Genomic DNA, 22,647 nt, shown 5'->3' with positions numbered 1-22,647 from the left:
CCCTGTAAATACTCATGCCAGGGAGAGCTCAGGGTAAGTTGAGGTAGTGTTCCCGGCTGCCTATGACCCACAAAGCACTGGACTACTTACAGGAGCACCTGCTGTGCGGGGGATTTGTGGAGATTGAGAGCAATGCTTACGATGTGACTGGGAAGAATGCCTTCTTAGACTATGCTTTCTACGGCTGCTACTGTGGTTGCGGTGGCAAAGGGGAGCCCTTGGACGACAATGACAGGTGAGCTGCCCTTTGTCTTCCTACCAGGGTGGCTTTGACTGTAAACAGTCACTTAAATCTTTCTGGGCCTCACTTTCTTTAGCTATAAACTGAGGGGGCTGGGCTTGACCTATCAGGTGACTTCTAGATCTGAATCCTGTGATCCCAGGACCTGTTTTGATTTCTCCTTCCCGACTGGAAAGGTTTAGAGTCCTTTCTTATTCAGTCTTCAGTTATGTCTCACTCTTTGTGACCCCATTGGGGTTTTCTTGGCAAAGATACTGATTCGCCATTTCCTTCCTTGGTTCATTTTACATATAAGGAAACTGAGGCAAACGGGGTTAAGTGACTTGCCCAGGGTCACACAGCTAGTCAGTGTTTGAGGCTGGATTGAACTCAGGTCTTCCTGACTCCAGGCCTGGAAGACTAATCATTGTACCCTTAGTTGCCTCATTTAGGGTCCTAGAGTCATTATAATACTGATGCTTCACATTTCACACGTTGGAATCCCCTCCATTGTCCCAATTAGACAGACTGCTCTTGTTAGTGCTATAGACAAGTGAGTTATTATTATTGTTGTTGCTGTTGTCTGGACCTAGGATGTCATCAGTGTGGGGAACTCTCAATGTGAAAAATCCCTTTTCTGTTGCACCTCAGCAAATCTTCTGTAACTCACAGTCTTAGAGTCTTACCTCAGGCATTGAGAGATTAAGTGACTTGCCCAAGGTCACATAACCAGTAATAGGTCACTGTCAAAAGCAGGACTTGAACTCAGATCTTTCCAATTGCAAACCAGTCCTCTATTCATTAAATTATGCTGTTCTTGGTAATTTATCAATGTTGCCATTATCATCATCATCTCATAAATGATTCAATCCAACAAGACTTTGTTTTTTTTTGTGGTGGGGTAGGCAATTGAGGTAATGTGAGTTGCCCAGGCTCATGCAGTTAGTAGAAGATGGATCTTCCTGACTCTAGGTGTAAAGAATTAATTGTTATTTGAGGTTTTATGACCCCATCTTTTGGCTAGAATTTAAAAAAAAACCCTCAACCCCTCAGCTTGGGGGCAGCTAGGTGTTGAAGTGGATAGAGTACCGGCCCTAGAGTCAGGAGGACCTGAGTTCAAATCTGGCCTCAGACACTAAACACTTACTAGCTGTGTGACCCTGGGCAAGTCACTTAACCCCAATTGCCTCACCAAAAAACAAAACAAAGCAAATCAAAACAAAACAAAAAACCTCGGCGTGCACACTGACCTCTGAGGCTCCGCACACTGGTTGTAGCCATCGCCATGGCGCTGGCACCTCATGTCATCACCACTCGCCGACGCCTACATGGGCCTGGCAAAATTATAATGATTGGAAGCCTAGTGAGGACAGTCATGTGACTGTCAGAGCGGCCAGCCAATTGGCTGGGGGCTGTCCGGGGTCTGCTGGGAAGAAGGGAGGGGATTTGCTATACTAGCGGGAAGCTGGAAGGCCACAGGACGCTGCTGGGGCATTCTCAGCTGATTCCTGGGCAGTGGTGTTATTCAGGTTGTATAATTTCCCCTTCCCCATTTTATTTCCTTTCTCTTGATCCTACTGATTCTGTTTGTGTTTTTTTTTTAAAGTTCATTCTTGTTAAATAAATCCTGCTCTGTTTTGAGGGAGGCTGCCACTCTCCTTCCTTGCCCCAATATTGCGGCAAGCCACTTAGCGAACGCTCCCCAATTAAAAATTGGTCCCCACATAGGATAGGGCACTCTATTCACTATGGCACCACTTAGCTGAGCAATTAGATTGGTCCTCGGATAACAGACATATTCTATTTGCAAAACCAGTACTCAAAAACCTCCCAGTTTTGTGTAGGATCTGACTCAGGTTGTGTTCAATTGCAAGAACCTAAGGTCATCTCTGCATCACAGCAACACACTGGAATAGGGACGTTGGTGTCTTTCACACCTAATAATCTTCCTAGAGCATCCCTGATCTCATCGCTCTTGTTTTCCAACCTCCAGTGGTGTGACTGGCCAATCTGTTCTTCTTAATCTGGTGTTCAAGGCTCACCATGATCTATTCTCTAATCCAGCCTTATCTCCTTTTTTGGGGGTGGGGGAGGGGCAATGAGGGTTAAGTGACTTGCCCAGGGTCACACAGCTAGTGTCTTTTTGTTTGTTTTGTTTTTGGGGTTTTTTTGCAGGCAATGGGGGTTAAGTGAATTGCCCAGGGTCACACAGCTAGTAAGTGTCAAGTGTCTGAGGCCAGATTTGAACTCAGGTACTCCTGAATTCAGGGCCGGTGCTTTAACCACTGCGCCATCTAGCTACCCCCCACACAGCTAGTGTCAAGTGTCTGAAGCTGAATTTGAACTCAGGTCCTCCTGAATCCAGGGCCAGTGCTTTATCCACTGCACCACCTAGCTGCCCCCTTGCCTTCTACTATCCTTCTCCACTGTGTCAGTCCTCTAACTCATTCCACCTCTTCATGACTCTGTAACCTGATTCACGTTATCATCTATACAGCAAAAAGAAGGTTAGATATGGAGCCAGAGAACCTGTGTTGAAATTCTCTTCTTTTCTTTACTTGCTGTTGGACCTTGTGAAAGTGACTTCACCTCTCTAGGCTTCTAGATGAGTTTTCTTATCTATAAAGTGAGGGAATTGGATTCAATGAACTCTGTTCCCTTCCAACTCTAAAGTTGTGATTTTATGATCCTTCCCCACCCAACTCTGCCCATTGAAATCCTTTTAAAATCTCTTTGTATGATTTGTACTCCTGGTTATGCTTACTTCACTCTGTATCAGTTCATCCAAGTGTTCTCTTTTTATGAAACTGTCCCATTCATCATTTCTTATGGCACAAAGTATTCCACCACATTGATAGACTATAACTTGTTCAGCCATTCCCCTATTGATGGACATCCCCTTTGTTTCCAATTCTTTGCCACTGCAAAAAAATGCTATAAATATTTTTGCACATCCTTAATTAGAGTTTGTTTTGCTTAGGACTAATTCTCCCTTTAATTACCCTTCCTCTAATTCCTCCTTTTCCCTTCTCCTCTTTTCTACTTCCCTATGGAGTGAGATGTATTTCCATAGCCAATTCAGTTTGTGTATATGTATATGTATGTGTATGTGTATGTGTATGTGTATGTGTATGTGTATGTGTATATGTATATGTATATGTATATGTATTCCTCTCTCCTTTGAACACTTCAGATGAGAGTGATGTCCAAGTGCCACCTGCTCCTCTCAACCTCTGCTCCTTATTTATAAAGACTTCTTACTTGTGTACTCAAATTATATGAGATAATTTTCCTTCACCTCCCTTGCCTTTCCTACCTCCCCCCTTCCCAGAGTATTCCTCTTCCTCACCCCTTTCTATTCTACTTTTAAGATTATTAGGACATAACAGATCCACTCCAAGGCAACGTAATTAGACTCCATCTATAGCATTGAATGATATGGGTTGAGAGGGAACACGTATCATCCTCTCACATTAGAACGTTAGCAGTTGGGGGCAGCTAGGTGGCACAGTGGATAGAGAACCAGCCCTGGATTCAGAAGGACCTGAGTTCAAATTTGGCCTCAGACGCTTCACACTTACTAGCTGTGTGACCCTGGGCAAGTCACTTAACCCCAATTGCCTCACCCAAAAAAAAAAAAAAAGAACGTTAGTAGTTTATCCTTGTTGAGTTCATTATGATTGTTCATTCATCCCAGGGTTTGTTCTTCAAAGTTTCTGTGTGACTCTATATTTTCAATGGAAATGCTTGGAATTCCTCTATTTCATTAAAGGTTCTTTTTTTTCCCCCTTCTCCTATAGCATTACACACAATTTTTCTACTTAAGCTATTCTTGGTTGTAAGTCTATATTCTTTGTCTTTTGGAATATTGTATTCCAAACTCTCCACTTCAAACTAGTGGTAGCTTCTAAATTGTGTGTGATGATAACTGTGTTTTCTCAGCACTTAAATTCTTTCTAGCTGCTTGCAGTATTTTTTCTTTGACCTGGTAGGTCTGGATTGGTGGGGGCAGGGGGGTGGGGAGGGGGTTCTTTCAGGAAGTGGCTTTCCACTTTACCCTTTGGTTCTTAGAAATTTAGGCAATTTTCTTTTAAGATTTCTTGATAGGTTGTTGAGGTTCTTTTATTTAGTTATGGCTTTCAGGCATTTAAATGATCCTTAAATTTTCTCTCCTCAATCTGTTTTTTAGGTCATTTATTTTTCCTATGAAATGATATCTTAAATATTTTTCTATTTTTCAGTCTTTTTGACTTTATTTATTACTTCTTTGTCTCATAAAGTCATTAGCTTCTCTTTGAGCCGTTCTCATTTTCAAAAAGTTTGTTGCTATGGAAAAGGTTTTGTATATTTTGTGCTAAGCTGTTAACTCTGTTTCCGATTCTTTCTTTCATGTTTCTCATTTCTTTTTCATTTTTCCTCTAAACTCTTATTTAATTTATAAAAACATTTTTTAACTTAAAAACCCCAACTTCTTGTTTCATCTCTTCCAAGAGTTCTAGTTGAATTTGTTTCCTAGCTGCATTTTAATTTGAGGCTTTGTTTGTATATTTTTTGGAGCTATTCTCTTATTCTGGGTTTGTGTGTTGAGTGTCCTTGACACTAGAATAACTTTTTGTTGTGGATTTGTTGTTGTTGTTGTTGTTGTTGGTTCTTTGAGTCTACTACCTGACTTCAGACTTTATTTTGTGGCTAGGCTCTGTGCAGTTCTGGAGAGAATGTCTGGGGAGGTCCTGCTGCTTTCTTTTTTCTTTTTCTTTTTTCTTTTTTTTTGGTGAGGCAATGAGGGTTAAGTGACTTGCCCAGGGTCACACAGCTAGTAAGTGTTAAGTGTCTGAGGCCAGATTTGAACTCAGGTACTCCTGAATCCAGGGTTGGTGCTTTATCCACTGTGCCACCTAGCTGCCCCCTCACTGTGACTTTTTCTTGGATTTTCCCACTTGGATTTGGTCTGGTGTGTTTTCTAGATCTGTTTGGAGGGAGAGCTTTTTTTTGGAGGGGGGGATGGAGGAGCTCAATGTATTTCTCCAGCTACACTACCATTTTGTGACTACCTCTGCATCATCCTTACTGATAATCTCAAAGACTAGGTCCTCTGCTTAAGAAATTTCATAACTCCCTCTTACCTCTAGAATGAAATTAAAATAGCTCTTTTGGTAGCCCTTTGACAATCTGACTCCAATCTATATTTCAGTAATGTGATGATTGCTCATTACTCCCTGTCCCACTCACTGTATTCCAGCCCAACTAGCCTGCATGACATTCTATTTTTGTAAAGGCTTTTTCTCAGGCCTGGAATGATCTATCTCTCTCTTCTCACTTTCTGTTCTCATAAACCTTAGGCTTAATTCAAGTGCCCCTACCTAGAACAGACCTTTTTCTATGCCTCTAGTTATTAATGTTATCAGACACTCACTATCTGTATGACCCTGGGCAAGTCACTTAACCCCGTTTGCCTCAGTTCTTCATTTGTCAAATGAGCTGGACAAAGAAATGGCAAATTATGTCAGCATCTTTCCCAAGAAAACTACAAAATGGGGTCACAGAGTTGGATATGCCTGGAAAATCACTAAAAAAAACTTATTTCAGTACTTAGCACCCCAGAAATGCTGAATAAGTGAATATTAGCTGGTTGAAGTGACTTCTGTCCAGACCCTTAGAAGTAGGCATCTTTAATGACCTCCCCATGGATGCTTTGAAGGAGCTATGTGTGGAGGTTAAGAGAGGTGAGAGAGCAGGGAGGGGAAGAAGAGGCAGTATTTGGATCTTGTAAAGTGGAAACTATAGAAAGACAACTAAGGCTGAAATCATGCTCTTCTGGTTCTCCAGAAAGCTCTAGCTTGGATGTTCTGTTCGATTTCTCCCCCTGCCATAGTTGTTCACTGCTGGGGTGTGTGTGTGTGTGTGTGTGTGTGTGTGTGTGTGTGTGTGTGAGAGAGAGAGAGAGAGAGAGAGAGACAGAGACAGAGAGACAGACAGAGAGACAGAGACAGACAGAGACAGAGAGACAGAGAGAATGAATGAGTTCAGTGCTTTCTCTCCCTTACAGGTTGGGTATAGATGGAAAGGAGGAAGAACAGCCTTGGTCACTGCCAGTAGGAGAAAGTATATAAACCACAGCCCCTAAGTTCTGATTGCTGGGCCTATTGGAGCATATGGGGTACGGTCCAGGAAGTAGGCCTTTCACATGGTTCATTTTATTATTATTTCAGAAAATCTAGCCTGCTTCTATTTGTTAAGCTACTTGATGAGGCCCATTCTCATTGTGAGGTGGTGGGTATGGGCGTTTTGACTTAGAAATAACTACTCACCCCATCTCATTGGCGTCTCCCCACCCCAAGACAACTTTTCTGATTTTACCAACCAGCAGTGATTTTTCCCTCCTTGGATCTTTGACAGGACATCTCCTATACTGAGCACGTACTAGGATGTCCTAGGGATCTGTGACTTAGAAGAATCTACCCATTTCCATTTCTAATTCTTTTCTGCCTTTGGAGATTGGTTTCATGAGTTGCTGAGGCCAAAACCAATCACTCACTGGGCAGATAAGGCTTATAAGGATGACTTCTTCTGTACTTCATTAGGTTGGACTTCATATAATACACCCATGATCTGCTACCCAAGCATGGGTAACGAGGTGCCAGAACTTGAGCTGGCATTGGAGAATTTTAGGGCTTAATGAATGTTTTTGAAACTGAATGAAGGGGCAGCTAGGTGGCGCAGTGGATAGAGCACCAGCCCTGGAGTCAGCCTCAGACATTTGACACTTACTAGCTGTGTGACCCTGGGCAAGTCACTTAACCCCAATTGCCTCACCAAAAAGAAAAAAGAAAAACTGAATGAAGACCTGAACTGATAACCTTTGCAACTGTTAGCAGAGTGTTGAATGCCCACTGAGGGATTCTGAGCCCTTCTAATTCTGGGTCCTGTTGTCTCTTTTTTGGACAGGTGCTGCTGGGCACATGACTGCTGCTATGACAAGTTAGAAGGAAAATGTGAATCCAAACTCCAAAAGTATAGCTACACCTACAATGCAGGCGTTGTTACCTGTAGTAAGTTAATCATGCTAGTAATAATAAGTAGCATTTACCTAATGCCTGTTATGTGATGGGCATTGTGGTAAGATCTTCACAAATTATCTGATTTGACCCTCACAACAACCCTGGGAATTGGTGCTATTGTCTTCATTTTACAGATGAGGAAACTGAGGCAGACAGCTATGAAATGACTTTCAGGTCCCATAGCTCCTAAGTGTGGCCAAATTTGAACTCAGGGTTTCTTTACTATAGCTCTAGCACTCTCCACCCACTGAACCACCCAGCTATCTAGTGGGGGGGGGTCTTTCTCTTCAGGTTGGTGTGCCTGAGGTCACTTGCTCCTTAAGGTGTAGCTTCCATAGTAATTCAGTCAGTTTATATTTACAGTGATATAATCTACTATTGTCTTCAGACTTGAATTCCCTGGGGGAAAGTGTCCCTTCTTCCTTGGATCCATCCCTCTTCCCCTGCCCTGAGAAGAGTTTGCACACAGGGAGTGTTTCATTCATCCATTTAATGATTTGTCAGTCTCAGAAAAGGGGCTACCTGTCTGGGCTCAAGTAGGCTGCATTTATTCCTGGGTGTGGCCTGACCCCAAAGAAGAGGGTCAAGCTTTTCTCATAGCCTTTCCTATTATCACCCCACCTCAGAGCTTAGATAGGACTCATATTTAGAGTCTCCCCAGTAAGGATTTTAGCCACATCCCTTCCAGAAAAAATAGTCAATGACCAAGGAAGATGTCATGTATAGGATAGCTGTTTAATTCTTTCACCACCAAAGACTCATAAATATTTATTAAAAAATACTTAAGGGGCAGCTAGGTGGCTCAGTGGCTAGAGCACCAGCCTTGGAGTCAGGAGGACCTGAGTTCAAATCCAGCCTCAGACACTTAACACTTACTAGCTGTGTGAAGTCAAGTCACTTAACCCCAATTGCCTCACCAAAAAAAACAACACAAAAAACTTTAAAAACCCAAGCCAAGAAAACGACATTTATTAGTCCCTCCTGGGAGGTTAGGATGGTGTTTCAGGATGGCATCTCCAAACTCTACTGTGAACAGATTGCAGAGTCCCAATCTCCCAGCCACAGTCATAGGGAGCCCCTCTGGGGAGATAGGAAGCTAAGACCAACTCCAGGCCTTCTGGACTTTCAAACTCATGAGGTTACAGCCAAGGCTGGAAATATTCCTTTCACAGGATTCATGTTTGGTGATCTATCTTCAGGGCAACAAACACAAAACAGAACCAAAAAAAGATCAGATGCCTGAGGTTTGATCTCATGCTCACTTACTTGGGCAAGTGCTTGAGTGACTGCTTCTGGGGAGTGAAAAGGGAGGGATGAGGCATGCCCTTCCCACCTGCCCTTTGCTATTAGTCCAATGTTGCCCCCCCCCCCCAAAAGTCCAAGGGAGAAGAGCTGCTTCTGGTTCTGTCCCAAGAGGAAAGAGAGAGAGGGAGAGAGAGAGAGAGGGAGAGGGAAGGGTTGGAGTTTTTCTACAGGCTCTTAGCCCATGAAGGTGGGAGTGGTTCTTCCAAAAAACTCCTTCAGCCATGATGTTCAGGAGCCAGTCCTATCTGACACAGGCCCCTGGTCACTGTGATGTATAAAAACCAATGAGGATGGGCAGCTAGGTGGCACAGTGGATAGAGTACCAGCCCTGGATTCAGGAGGACCTGGGTTCAAATCCGACCTCAGACACTTGACACTTACTAGCTGTGTGACCTTGGGCAAGTCACTTAACCCTCATTGCCCCCCCCAAAATAACCTCCCCCCCAAAAAAAATCCCCAATGAGTTATTACATCATTTTAGCAAAGGGAAATATCTGTTCTTCAGCAGGAGATAGATGGATGATGATAATGATAGCTAACATTTATCTAGAGCTGACTATGTGACAGGCATCGTGCTAAGTACTTCATGATTATTTTATTTGATCCTCACAGAAACACTGGAAGGTAGGTGCTATTATTATTCCCACTTTACAGATGGGGAAACTGAGGCAAAGAGCAGTTAAGTGACTTACCCAGTAAAGTGTTGGAGACAGGATTTGAACTCCGTGTCTTCCCAACCTCAGGCCCAGCACTTTTTTTTTTTTTTTTGCAGGGCAGTGAGGGTTAAGTGACTTGCCCAGGGTCACACAGCTATTAAGTGTCAAGTGTCTGAGGTCAGATTTGAACTCAGGTCCTCCTGAATCCAGGACCAGTGCTTTATCCACTGCTCCACCTAGCTGCCCTGCCCAGTACTATGTGAACCTAAGCAAGTCACTTGACCTCTGCCTCAGTTTCCTCATTTGTAAAATGGGAATAATAAGGGCATCTACTTCTCAGAGTTGTTGTGAAGATAAGGTGAAATAATAATCATAAAGTGCTTAGCACAGTGCCTGGCACATAGTAGGCACTATATAAATGTTAGCTCTTATTAGCTATTATCATTCAAGAAAGGTCAAGACTCAGATCCTATCCCTGATGCTTGCTAGCTGTGTGATCTGGTCAAATCACTTCACCTCTCTGAATCTGTTTATCTTTTTAAAAAAAAAAAAATTTAAAAAAATAATGAGTTTTTTCTCTCCACCACCCCCCAAACTTCACCCCCAATTAGGGGAAAAAGATCGATGATATGGGTACTACCTACACTTGATCCAATGAAATAATCTATATAATGTATTTTGTGGACCCTAAAATGCTATTGAAAGGGGCAGCTAGGTGGCACAGTGGATAGAGCATCGGCCCTGGAGTCAGGAGGACCTGAGTTCAAAGCCGGCCTCAGACACTTAACACTTACTAGCTGTGTGACCCTGGGCAAGTCACTTAACCCCAATTGCCTCACTAAAAAAAAAAAAAATGCTATTGAAAAGTCCAGTATTATCACCAGGAACAGTGAAGACTGCTAGACTCTCATGTCACTTTCTCCTTCTCATTGTCATTCTATCCTTGTGTCTCCAGCTGATTCGAACTTCTGCAAGTTTGAAAGCTGTACTTGTGACAAGTTACTTGCTGAATGTTTGAGGGAACACACGAGCAGTTTCAACCCCTCCTACAAGGGTTTTTCCCGCTCCAAATGCAAAGAGAAAAACCTTCCGTGCCAAGCCTGAGCCCGCCAGGTCCCTTTCTTGTCTTTATCAGTTATTTCTCCCCAGGCTTTCCAAATACCAGGCTCCCAGAATCCTCCATGATGGTCCCACATTTCTGGCATAAAGAACAACAAAAATAACAAAGGGGCTCTTGGGATTGGGGGGGAGGGGTAGGTGGTGATTGTTGGATTAGGGTTGGAAGAAGCATTAGAAAGCTTTGAAGACAGGTGTCAAACATGGGGCCCAGGGGCTGACACCGATTAAAAATGTAATTGGGAAATAGACCAAGAAAATAAATAACAGCTGTTGTCAAACATTGATAATGCAAATGTGTGGTTTTCTAAGTTATTATGACTCTTTAGGTATGGTTTAGTGGCCCTGGGTATGATCTGTTTGAACCTAACCATCTAGTCCAAGGTCTGAGGGCCTTGACCAAGGTCAGCAGGTGGAAGAGGGAGATTCAAATCAACTTGAAACCTACACTCACTTTTACTGCTCCTCAGAGCCTTCTTTAGAACAGGTAATGTCAGAGCTGGGAGAGATTTTAGAACATAGAATGTTAGGATTTAGAGGGGTCTTAGAAAACAGGATGTAGGGGCAGCCAGGTGGTGCAGTGGATAGAGCACCAGCCCTGGAGTCAGGAGGACCTGAGTTCAAATCCGGCCTCAGAACATTGACACTTACTAGCTGTGTGACCCTAGGCAAGTCACTTAACCTCAATTGCCTCACCAAAAAAAAAAAAAAAAAAGAAAACAGGATGTCAGGACTGGGAGGAACCTTAGAAAGCAGCATGTCATAGCTGGGAGGGGCCTTAGAACATAAAATGTTGGGGCTAAGAGGACCCTTAGAACCCAGAATGTCAGAGTTGGGAGGGGTAAAAGCACAGAGATAGCAAAGAGATAGGCCTGAGATAGTGTACTTTAGAAGCCATCCAATCTACCTTATGCCAGAGTGAGAATTTCCTCTAGAACACCCCCAACAAATAGTCATTTTAGGCTTAACTACAAAACCTAGAGACAGAACTGCCTACCTCCCAAACTTGTCCATTCCCCTTTGAGATCACTAATTATTAGAGAGTTTTTCTGTACATTGAAGCAAAATTTCCATCTCCAATTCTCTCCCTTTTCTTCTAGTTCTTCCTACATAAGGAAAAACAAACAAATAGACCCAGACTATTCTCTACTACTCATGTCAGTGAGGCCCAAGTTCCTTAATTACTTGAAGAATCACCTTAGAGATCAGACTCTCTTGTTTTATAAATCAAGAAACTAAGCCCTTGAGAGAGGGAGAGTGACTTGGCCAGAGTCATACAGACAAGGGAATTGCTGTGACCTACAATCTAGAACCCAGGTTTCACCCCCCCAGACCAGTCTCTCTACCCTCTCTAACACCCAACTCCATTTCACAGATCTAGAGAGTTTGGGGACTGAGCCAAGTTAATGAATTTTTGGAGTAGATAATGATAGAATCTACATCTCCCAGAGATCACATAGTCTAAGTCCCTTATTTTACAGGGGAGGGAACCAAGGCCTAGGAGGTTAAAGGAACTCATTCGATGTCCTACTGATAACAAACAGCACAGATAGGGAACCAAAGGAGGTAGTTTGTTAGGGAAAGATGGCTTAGACAGCAGCAAGTCTGGAAAAGAGTCAGCAAGGGCATGAGGCAGACAGAAAAGGCAGTGATCCTAAGCTGCATGAAGAGAGGGTTCAGCTTCCAGGAACGGGGAAGCCATGATCCCATTGACCTCTGCCTTTGGCAGAACATGTCTGGAGTGATGGGTTAGGTTGTCAGTAACAAAGGCTCAGAGGAAGGGGTCTAAAGGAGGACAAACAAGATGATGGAGAGTCTCAAGTCCATATCCTAAGAGGATTGGCTGAGGGAACTTGAGATGTTTAGCCTATCAAAGAGGAAGCTCATGGAGGATGCTAGAACCAGCTACAAGCATTGGAAGAGGTGTTACACTTGATCTCCTTGGTCCCAGAAGGCAATGGCCACAACTTGCAAGGAGGCCCATTTAGGCTTGATGACAGGACAAACTTGCTAGAAATGAACCTGCCTTGGTAAGTCATGCCCCACCACTATATTCCAGGTATCCCTACTTCCATGCCTTTGCTTTTGTCATTTCCTAGGCTTGGATTACCTTTCCACACCTTTTGATTATGTCCTCTGGAGCAGCAAGGACTGTATTTGTTGAATTCCATTAGAAAATACCTCACATTTCTGTAGTGCTACAACATCCTTGGGAGGTGGGGACATTATCCTTATTTTACAGATGGTGGAACTAAGGCTCAGAGGGGTTTGAGGGATTTCCCCAGGGTTCCAAAATGATTATTTTGATTTGTTAAACACCTGGGACTTAAACCTCGGGATCAAATCCAGGCCTTGTTATTCCAAGACCAGTGTTCTTCCTACAATACTCCAGAGGCCTGGATAGACAGAAAGACAGGCAGACAAACAAACAGACAGACAAACAGACCCAGACCAGAAAAAATAGCAGCTTCTCAATATGCCATTGTCTTTGAGAAGTAGAGCAGCTGCTGAGCCACCATGAGTTTACCCCCTGAGTCCCCAGAAACTAATCTTTCCAGGGGGATGCCCTGAAAGGAGAGTCAAAATGGTATATCTGTGGGATTTTATGTGTATTTGTATGTGTACAAGTACATGTATGTATACATATGTGTATATATACAGACATATATATTTATATGTACATATAGTGTGTGTATATATAATATATATTATATATATATATATATTATCATATAGATGTCCATAGAGTCATGTGCCACCAGGATAAACAGTGAGTGACGTGGGTAGGCAGGGCCAGGTTGGCTTACCACTTGGCATTTGAGGAAGCCAAATTAGGAGTACAAAGATGAGCAGGAGGGTGTGGGATCCTTGCACTTACTCCTTTTGTACCATTGATACCTAGAATTATATGTGTCCAACTCTTTGCGGAGACAGAGGGCAATCTCTTTGTCACATTGGCAACTCTGCCTCTTACACGGGCTGCTGCTACCTGTTTGGGAAAGAGAAGATGGAGAAACATGGATTCCAGACTCTGGCTGCAGGCATCAGGGGGCTAAGCAGCAGGCTTACCCATCAGGAACCTCTGGAATTTTGTCTCCTACTGGAAGCCTTCCCCATTACTTGAGATTCAGCTTTTGTTAAAAGAAAATAGGTATAGCCTTTTTCTTGTGTGTTTTTTTTCTTTTTTCTTGGATGCTACATTTTGGGGGGATTTAATTTTTACTTCCCTCTTTTGGGACCTATTATCCATTGAATACTGTAATTATAGAATTTTTTAAAGGTGAAATAAAGGGGCAGTTAGGTGGCACAGTGGATAGAGCACTAGCTCTGGAGTCAGGAGTATCTGAATTCAAATCTGGCCTCAAATACATACTAGTTGTGTGACCCTGGGTTAGTCACTTAACCCTGATTGCCTCCCCACCAAAAAAGGGTGAAATAAAAACCATGTTTCTTTGCCCTTTATCCTTTCTGTTGTTTTTTTTCAGTGAGTATTGGAATAGTGGAATGGGGTGCAGATGGTACACACAACAATTTGATATCTATAAACATGAATGTTTAAGCATTCATAGTGGGCAGCTAGGTGGTGCAGTGGATAAAGCACCAGCCCTGGATTCAGGAGGACCTGAGTTCAAATCCAGCCTCAGACACTTGACACTTACTAGCTGTGGATACTTACTAGCAAGTCACTTAATCCTCATTACCCCACCCCCCCAAAAAAGTGATAAGCAGGTAGATTTCAGAAAAACTTGAAAAGACTTATATGAACTGATGCTGAGTGAAGTGAGCAGAACCAGAACAGGAGAACATTATACACAGTAACTAATACTGTGCAATGATCAACTATGATAGACTTAGCTCTTCTCAGCAATACAATGATCCAAGACATTTCCAAAGGACTCATGATGGTAAATCCTCTCCACATCTAGAGAAAGAACTGATGTAGAGTAGTCTGAATGCCAATTGAAGCGTACTATTTTTACTTTTTGTTGTTTTTTCCTTTTGCTGTTTCTTCTTTCACCATGTGGCTAATGTGGAAATATGTTTTACATTATTGCACATGGATAACGTATATCAGACTGCTTGCTATCTTGGAGAGGAGGGAGGGGAGGGAGGGAGAAAAATCTGGAACTCAAAATCTTTCAAAAAATGAATGTTGAAAATTGTCTTTACATGTAATTAGAAAAAACAAAATACTATTTTTTAAAAACAACCTTTCTATCTCCAATGCCTAGCACAGCACATTGGCACATTTTTGTTCCCGTTCATTCATTTCATTCATGTCTGACTCTCTCTGATGCTATTTGGGGTCTTCTTGGCAGAGATACTGGAGTGGTTTGCTATTTCCTCCTCCAGCTCATTTTACATATAAGGAAACAGATAAACAGGGTCAAGTGACTTGCCCAGGGTCTGAGTAAGTGTCTGAGACCAGATTTGAATTTAAGAAGATGAGTCTTCCTGACTCCAATATCCTCAAAGCTACTCACCACAGTAGATTTGCCCTCCTTTGATGCTGTACTTATACAAACTCAATTTGGGTGAACAGGATTTGGATTCTATCTTGCTGTAACAGCAGTCATGAATTTGGCAGCACCTGTAGGAAGAGCCAGAACTTTTGTCAGGCATGACAGCAGAAGACCCAGTACCCTGTCACCTCTAGCATTGAATGCCATCTGTAGGACTTAGTTCCTTTTCCTCACACTTAGCACCACCATCCTTTCCCAGCCCTTAAACTCACTCCCAGCACAGTCCCTGTCCATGGAATTTAACCCACATCCCCAGCATTTCTTCCAGCTAACTCTGATATCCTGAGCTCTCGTTCTTGATGCATAATTCCCATCCATTGCATTTAGCTATCCATCACCAGCCCATTTAGGTCCTCTGTTTTATATCTCTGCCTCTGCAGCCTTAACATAGTCAACTTTTTATTTATTTATCCATCCACCCATATGTTTAATAAGAGCTTATGGGTGGATGGATTAACTAAAGGGTCTTCCAGCTCTCACATTATTGTTCTAAGAGGGGGCACTTATTCACCGTTTTACACATGGGAAAAGGAGACAGAAGTTAATATTCTTGAGTTACTGGTAGGACTATCTACTGTCCACAAGCCAACTCACTGAACTATTTGCTGATTTCTAATTTAGGGCTTTCCCTGCAGCATTGCTCTGATTCCCTCCCTCCCTCCCTCCCTCCCTCTCTCTCCCTCTCTCCCTCTCTCTCTCCCTCTCTCTCTCTCTCTCTCTCTCTCACTCACTGTTTCTTTCCCTCTTTTTCTCTCTGTCTTTGTCTTTCTGTCTGTCTGTTTTTATCTGTGTCTCTTTGTATGTCTCTGTCTCTGTGTTTCTCTGTCTCTCTATCTGCTTCTGTCTCTGCATCTTTGTCTCTGCCTCTGCGTCTCTGCCTCTCTGTGTCTCTCTGTCTCTGTCTCTTTTTTGTTCTGTCTCTCTGTCTCTGTCTGTCTCCTCTCTCTGTTGTAGCTGGGAGCAATAGTCCCTGAAGACCATGGCTCTGCCCTGGCTGCAATCACTTAGTGGAAGTTTTTCTGTCTGTCTCTGTTTTTATCTCTGTGTCTCTCTATCTTTCCGTGTCTCTGTCTCTTTGTATGTCTGTCTCTGTGTTCCTCTGTCTCTATCTCTCTGCATCTTTGTCTCTGCCTTTCTTTGTGTCTCTGCCTCTCTGTGTCTCTCTGTCTGTCTCTCTCAGTCTCTGTCTCTCTGTCTCTTTTTGTGTCTGTCTCTGTGTCTCTGTTTCCTCTCTCTGTCATAGGTGGGAGCAATAGTCCCTGAAGACCATGGCTCTTCCCTGGCTGCAAACACTTAGTGGAAGTCTTTCTGTCTGTCTCTGTTTTTATCTCTGTGTCTCTTTATCTCTCTTGTCTTTCCGTGTCTCTGTCTCTTTGTATGTCTGTCTCTGTGTTCCTCTTTCTCTGTCTCTCTGCATCTTTGTCTCTGCCTTTCTTTGTGTCTCTCTCAGTCTCTGTCTGTCTGTCTCTGTGTCTCCATCTTGGTCTCTGTCTCTGTGTGTCTGTTTCCTCTCTCTCTGTCATAGCTGGGAGCAATAGTCCCTGAAGACCAGAGCTCTTCCCTGGCTGCAATCACTTAGTGGAAGGAAAGAAGAAAAGTTACCGGTCTGTGGCATCCTTGGGTAGTCCTTGGCCTCCCCAGCCACAGTAGCAGCCATACTGGATGTAATTTGTGATTGGCTTTCCGGTCATTTTCTTGATCATCTTCTTCAGCTGATACAGGTTTCCCCCAGTTGGGGAGATAAGCCCTTTAGGAAGAGAGGATCTGATTAGAAAGATGACCTCAATCAACTAGACTCAGCAGCCTCTCCTTCCCTGGGCACTTCATCATCCTCATTTTTATTAACTCCAATACATACTTGAAGGTTCCTACCCTGATCCCAACCCAGGACTGAATTTATCCCTACTTCAACATCCTTGGGACCAGCCCTTCCCTTGACCCATGACCATGCCCACCTCTTACTTCCCACCATGTTCCTTCTGTCTTTTAAAACCAGGCTCAAAAACTTACCACCTCTAGGAAGTTTTCCCTGATTACCCCATCCTCAAGTCTCAGCTATTCAGCCTCTTAGAGCTTGGGAAAAGAGGCTGCACCATTCTAGCAACTGGTTGATCAGCACTCACTAGCTGATGCATTTATTTGTGTTGGCTCTTGACTTTTCTGTCTGTCCCCGCCTCTCTTCTCTCTCACTAATCTGGAATCTCCTCAAGGTCATAGACAATATCACCATCTTTTGTATCTCCTCCAGGTCCTAGAAAGGGCCTTTCATTGATGGTATTGCTTGGACAAAGAATTTTCCCAGCTGTAGGGCAGGAAGGCCAGAGAATACCTGAAGTGGAAGGGAGCTTAGAACATAGAATGTCAGAACTGTAAGAGAACCTAGAGTGTAGAGAACATTAGATATGGAAGAGAATTTAGAATATACACTATCAGAGTAAGAAGAAGACAGAACATGAATATAGGACAGAGTTGGAAGGGTACTTAGAACTTTGAATTCAAAAGCTGGGAGAAGGAGGAGAGATGGTGAGTGGAAAGAGAGAAGAAAAAAGTCTGTTCTAGGTCCCTAAAGAAGACAAATCATTGAGTCAACCTGTTCTGTTCCCTGTAAGGAAAATTTGCTTAAGGGTCCTACAAAAAGTTGAATGAATGAATAAATGAATACTAAGAGGGGAAATAAGTCTGTGGAGGAGGAGGGTGCATTCCCCTCATGTCAGAAAGAGGATCTCTAAGAGTATGAAAAGGCTTGGAAGCAGCTTAGAAAAGCAGTGGATTTTAAGACTGGAAATCTTGGTTTTGAAGTCTCACTCTGATATTTGTTGGGCAAGCCACATCCCCTTCCTGGGTCTCAGTTTCCTCTTCTGTAAAGTGAGGACTAGCTGATCTCTGGGGGCCTTTCCAGTTCTAAATTCTAAGGCCCTAGAATGATCACTTAAAGCAGGCTTCTAGGGTGTCCCATGTGCATAGCTCCCTTTTGGAACCAATCCTTGAATGGCATCAGTTTTAGGATCTGAACACCATCACCCACTGTTGTATGATGAGCTTGGCCCAAGCACATTCCTGTCTTATTGTAGTGGTTAGTAGTGTTGTAGACTAAGTTCTAGTCTGAGCTTTTCCACTGATTCTGTGTGTGACATTGATCAAGTCAATTCCCCTTTTTGGGCCTCAGTTTCTTCACATGTCAAATGAGGGAGTTGGGTGAGACAATTTCTAAGTGTCCTTCCTATTCTAAGATTTTTGTTCTAAGATCCCTCTTAGTTCTAACATTCTGTTCTAAGGCTCCTCCAAGCTCTGACATTCTGAGTTCTAAGGGCCCTCCCAGCTCTAACATCCTGTGTTCTAAGGGCCCTCCCAGCTCTGACATTCTCTGTGATTCTGTGGTCCCTTCAGGAGCCTGGTGCTCTGCTCAGCAGCTTGAGGGTTGACAGCCATTGCTTTACCTTAGTATCTCCACTCAGGCCCTAGTTTAGTCAAAAGCCCCAGAAAGTCCCATGCTGCTGGCTTCCCAGGAAGGGGATGAGGTGGGGATGAGGAATGGGATCTCTTCACACTCACCACAAGTGAGCAATACAGTCAGGCCAAGCAGTAGCAGCTTCATCTCTGAGACCGATCTCAAGGGGGCTCCGACTCCCCCTTGGCCTTGTCCGATGAGGGTCCCCAGTCAAAGGCGGTGGGATCTGGATCTGTCTCAAGGGGGCTCCGACTCCCCCTTGGCCTTGTCCGATGAGGGTCCCCAGTCAAAGGCGGTGGGATCTGGATCTGTCTGGGAGGCAAGGGTGAATTTATAGTCCCGGCAGCAATTCTTCTGGAGAAGTGAATGTGACCACTCACCAGACGAAATGGGATTAGATAGTTCTTAGAGCTAGGTCATCTCTGAGATAAAACTTTGTCATTTAGTGCCCTCCCAATCTCGCTCCAGACTGTTTTCAAACAGATTTTGTCCCCTCAGGAGTTTTATCCCCTTTTGATAGAGGCCGGTCATTATACATGGAGCAAAGTTAATTGGTTAGCATTATTCAACTCCATTGGTTGACATGACTTAAAGGGGAAGGGGGGGGGGGCTAAATTAAGATGAACCCTTCAGATAACATTAGAGAAAGCCCCTCACTTACATTCCTTAAGGTATGTAGGTGTGGTTTGATCGCATCAGTGCTAGGAGCTAGACAAAAGAATCAATTTCCATTTATTTTGTTCCCTCAGGCTTGTCCCACACAAGAGCTGCTGAAGTTCCCCAAGAACTGGACTTTCTGGAGGGGGGACTGATCTCTAGGTCCCCCCAAGAAATCCATTATTCATAATTATTTTCTCACCATATATGTCTGTGTGTACACAGACACATATGTGTATATACATGTATATTCATGGGAATGAACCCTATGATGAAATCCATGAATCCATGGATGAAATCTTAAATGAAAATTCATCCGGTGAATGAATGGATTAAACTAACAAGGCAAACAGGTCTATGTGAAGCAGGCTGGCTCTGTGTGTACATATACATACACACATATTTTTCTAATTTACTTTTTTGGGTTTTGCGGGGCAATGAGGGATAAGTGACTTGCCCAGGGTCACAGAGCTAGTAAGTGTCAAGTATCTGAGGCTAGATTTGAACAAAGGTTCTCCTGAATCCAGGGCCTGTGCTTTATTCACTGTGCCACCTAGCTGCCCCCTCTAATTTACTTATTCATAAATTGTTCCCCTTCCCTCTCTTGCCCCCCTCCCCCCAGTTTTCCTGACTCCTGGTCTACCCTCTACCTACCATGCCATACTGTAAGACAAGAAAACTCAGGTTTTCATAGTCCCCTGGGGAACCTGAGACTTCTTTGTAATTGTATACCCAGTGCCTGGCAGAGTGCCTAACATACAGTAGGCGCTTACTAAATGCTTGTTGATTGGTTGATTGATTAATTGATTGATTAATTGATTGGTCCTCTGAGGGAAAGAATGGTAAGGGGGGCAGCTAGGTGGCGTAGTGGATAAAGCACTGGCCCTGGATTCAGGAGGAACCGAGCTCAAATTTGGTCTCAGACACATGACACTTAACTAGCTGTGTGACCTTGGGCAAGTCACTTAACCCCAATTGCCTCACCAAGAAAACCCCAAAACAAAAACAAAAGCAAAAGAATGGTAAGAGCCCCTGCCACTAATTCCCATGTGATCAGACTATGGCAGGATCATAGAATTTAGAGCAGAGTCAGACAGAGGACCTGGGTTAGAATCTTAGCTTTACTACCTATTACCATTGTTATCACAGGCAAGTCACCTGCCTTCTCTAGGCCTCAGCAAGGTTCTGGGAAGAGGGCCTAAGGGAACAGAACTGGATAACCAAGATGAGATCTTCAGAGGTCATTTGGGTCTTCCAGATACACAAATCCTAAAGGTGGAATGCCTGGGGCCTGAGCTTCTCTGCAGCTCCATTTGCTCTACTCCTAGAAAAGGACAGGTGGGGTGAGGTGAGGGGTAGGTGGGCAGCTGATGAGCTGCAAAGAGCTTCTCTTCTCTAAGTCAGCCCCTACCCTGGGCAAGTATAGCATTAGCCAGCTCAAATTGTTGGGAAAGTCAAACAGGAAGAGGAAGATCAGGCCCTCTCCTTTCCCAAGTTTCTTATTTTGGGGTTGGAGTAAGAGGAAGAGGGCCAAGGCACTAGATCACTGCAGAGTTCAGCAGGGATAGGCAGGCCTACGCGGCATAGGCTTGTAGAACCTACAGCTAAGGTATCACCCAGCCCAACCTGTTATTGGGTGAGGGACCCCAACCCCAAGAAATCCGTGAACTTTCCAGAGAGAGGGGCAGCTCTGTCTTCCACCTCAGGAGTAGTTGCTGCCGGGCATGACCCTGGTGTGCTGATAAGCAATACCAAGGTCTGCAAGATGATATGCAGAGGGGCAGCTAGGTGGTGCAGTAGATAGAGCACCAGCCCTGGATTCAGGAGGACCTGAGTTCAAATCCAGCCTCAGGCACTTGATACTTACTAGCTGTGTGACCCTGGACAAGTCACTTAACCCCAATTGCCTCACCACAAAAAAAAAAAAAAAAAAAAAGAAAAAAAAGATGATATGCAGAGTATGGATGGATGTTGCATATCCTACTGGCATGCCATTATTCTAAGATCCCCTCCCAGTTATCTTGCCCTTCCCTCCTCTTTGATTTGTAAAGATACAAAAGATCAAGTCTTCTCTCACTCAAGTGGGACAGCTTTCCATAGTGAACTCTGCCCCCCCCCCCAATATACTCCTCTCTCCAAATAAATCTCTTTTTATTTTATGAGATTAGTGATGAGCCTCCAATTCTTTGGGTGACTAGGCTTCCCCCAATCCAGTTGTAAGTCCCTCCCCAAACAAAGCCTCTCATTTTACAGGGGCGGAAACTGAAGCCCAGACAGGAGAAGTGACACGTTCAATCAAGGTCCCTCAGAAAGTACATAGCAGAGCTTGGATACAAAATCCGTATCATTCAGCTCCCAACCCCAAGCTCATCATTTTTTACCTCACAATAGTATTCCATCACATTCATACACAGCACAACAGTATTCCATTACATTCATATGCCACTACCCCAATTGATGGGCATTCTCTCGATTTACGACTCCCCGACACCACAAAGAGAGCTGCCACAAATACCCTTGTATGTGTGGGTCCTTTTCTCTTTTCCATAATTTCCCTGGGATACAGACCTAGTAGTGGTATTACTGGGTCAAAATGTATGCACACTGGGGCAGCTAGGTGGCGCAGTGGATAAAGCACTGGCCCTGGATTCAGGAGGACCTGAGTTCAAATCCAGCCATAGACACTTGACACTTACTAGCTGTGTGACCCTGGGCAAGTCACTTAACCCCCATTGCCCCCCCCCCCAAAAATGTATGCACACTGACTACACTGACTGTGCTGCATTCAAAGAGGGTACGAATTCACTGAAACCCCTGAAAGTTGTAGGATACCCCCAAAGAGGTCTTGTTTCACATGTAAAATAATAATAATGAAGTTTTCATTGAAGGCCTTTAAGCAAAGGTTGTATGAGTACGTGACAGATGAGATGGTAATGCAGTATAATTAAAAACCACCAGTTCTGGAGTCAGAGAATGCAGGTCCTAGCTTCTGCCAATGACCCCCTGTGGGACCTTGGGCAATCCCTTAGGCTCTCTGTGACTCCGATTCTCCACCTGTAAAATGAGGGACTCAGGAAGATGTTTCCTTCGAACTCTAAATCAATCCCTTCCCACTCTGAGACTCTATGAAGTAAAAGATTTAATAATTGGAGGGAAATTCAGTGTTCATGGATGGGGCAAGCTTAACAGTGAAAATAACCATCTACTGGATTAATATACAGAGTCAATGTAATAATCCAAATAGCACCTGGCTTCTTTTGAATTTTTATTGATAGCTTTTGTTTTTATATAACCATCTTTCCCTAATATTTACCTCCCCCGGCCATCCTTTAAAACAAACACATTTTAAAAATGAAAAAAGGTAGTTCATTGAATCTAATCAATATATCAATTCAATATCCATAGGCCCCACCTCAGCATAGAAGAGATCTATTTTTTTTTCTCATTGAGTTTCTTTATAGAACTCTAGGAATCTGTAAGCAAAATAATATGGAAAAACAAATGGGCAAGAGTATCAGAGCATAATTTTGGGGATGGGAAAGGGATGAACATTTAATAAATGCTTACTATGTGTTAGGTATTGTGCTAAGCGCTTTACAAATACTATTTCATTAGGTTCTCACAACAACCCTGGGAGACAGGTGCTACTATTATCCTTATTTTA

The 22,647-nt window shown here is 43.5% G+C and overlaps 2 protein-coding genes across 2 annotated transcripts; one reads left to right on the top strand and one right to left on the bottom strand.

The window, feature by feature from the left end:
- The first annotated feature begins 62 nt into the window (after window positions 1-62).
- LOC122748151 (acidic phospholipase A2 PLA-1-like) lies at window positions 63-10,343 on the top strand. The gene is made up of 3 exons (XM_043993845.1): window positions 63-235; window positions 7,166-7,269; window positions 10,195-10,343. The coding sequence occupies exons 1-3, from the start codon at window positions 63-65 to the stop codon at window positions 10,341-10,343; spliced, it is 426 nt and encodes a 141-aa protein (XP_043849780.1).
- A 1,783-nt stretch (window positions 10,344-12,126) lies between these two features.
- Window positions 12,127-18,473, bottom strand: LOC122748150 (basic phospholipase A2 RVV-VD-like). Its single transcript, XM_043993844.1, has 5 exons — window positions 18,431-18,473; window positions 16,481-16,625; window positions 14,840-14,946; window positions 13,234-13,344; window positions 12,127-12,140 (listed from the first exon to the last, which is right to left on the bottom strand). Exons 1-5 carry the CDS (start codon window positions 18,471-18,473, stop codon window positions 12,127-12,129), a joined length of 420 nt encoding a protein of 139 aa, XP_043849779.1.
- Window positions 18,474-22,647: the final 4,174 nt, after the last annotated feature.

This window comes from Dromiciops gliroides, chromosome 3, assembly GCF_019393635.1.
Source record: "Dromiciops gliroides isolate mDroGli1 chromosome 3, mDroGli1.pri, whole genome shotgun sequence".
Lineage (NCBI taxonomy): Eukaryota > Metazoa > Chordata > Mammalia > Microbiotheria > Microbiotheriidae > Dromiciops > Dromiciops gliroides.
Note: the sequence above shows the minus strand (reverse complement) of the source record. Positions and strands in the feature narration are given on the sequence as shown.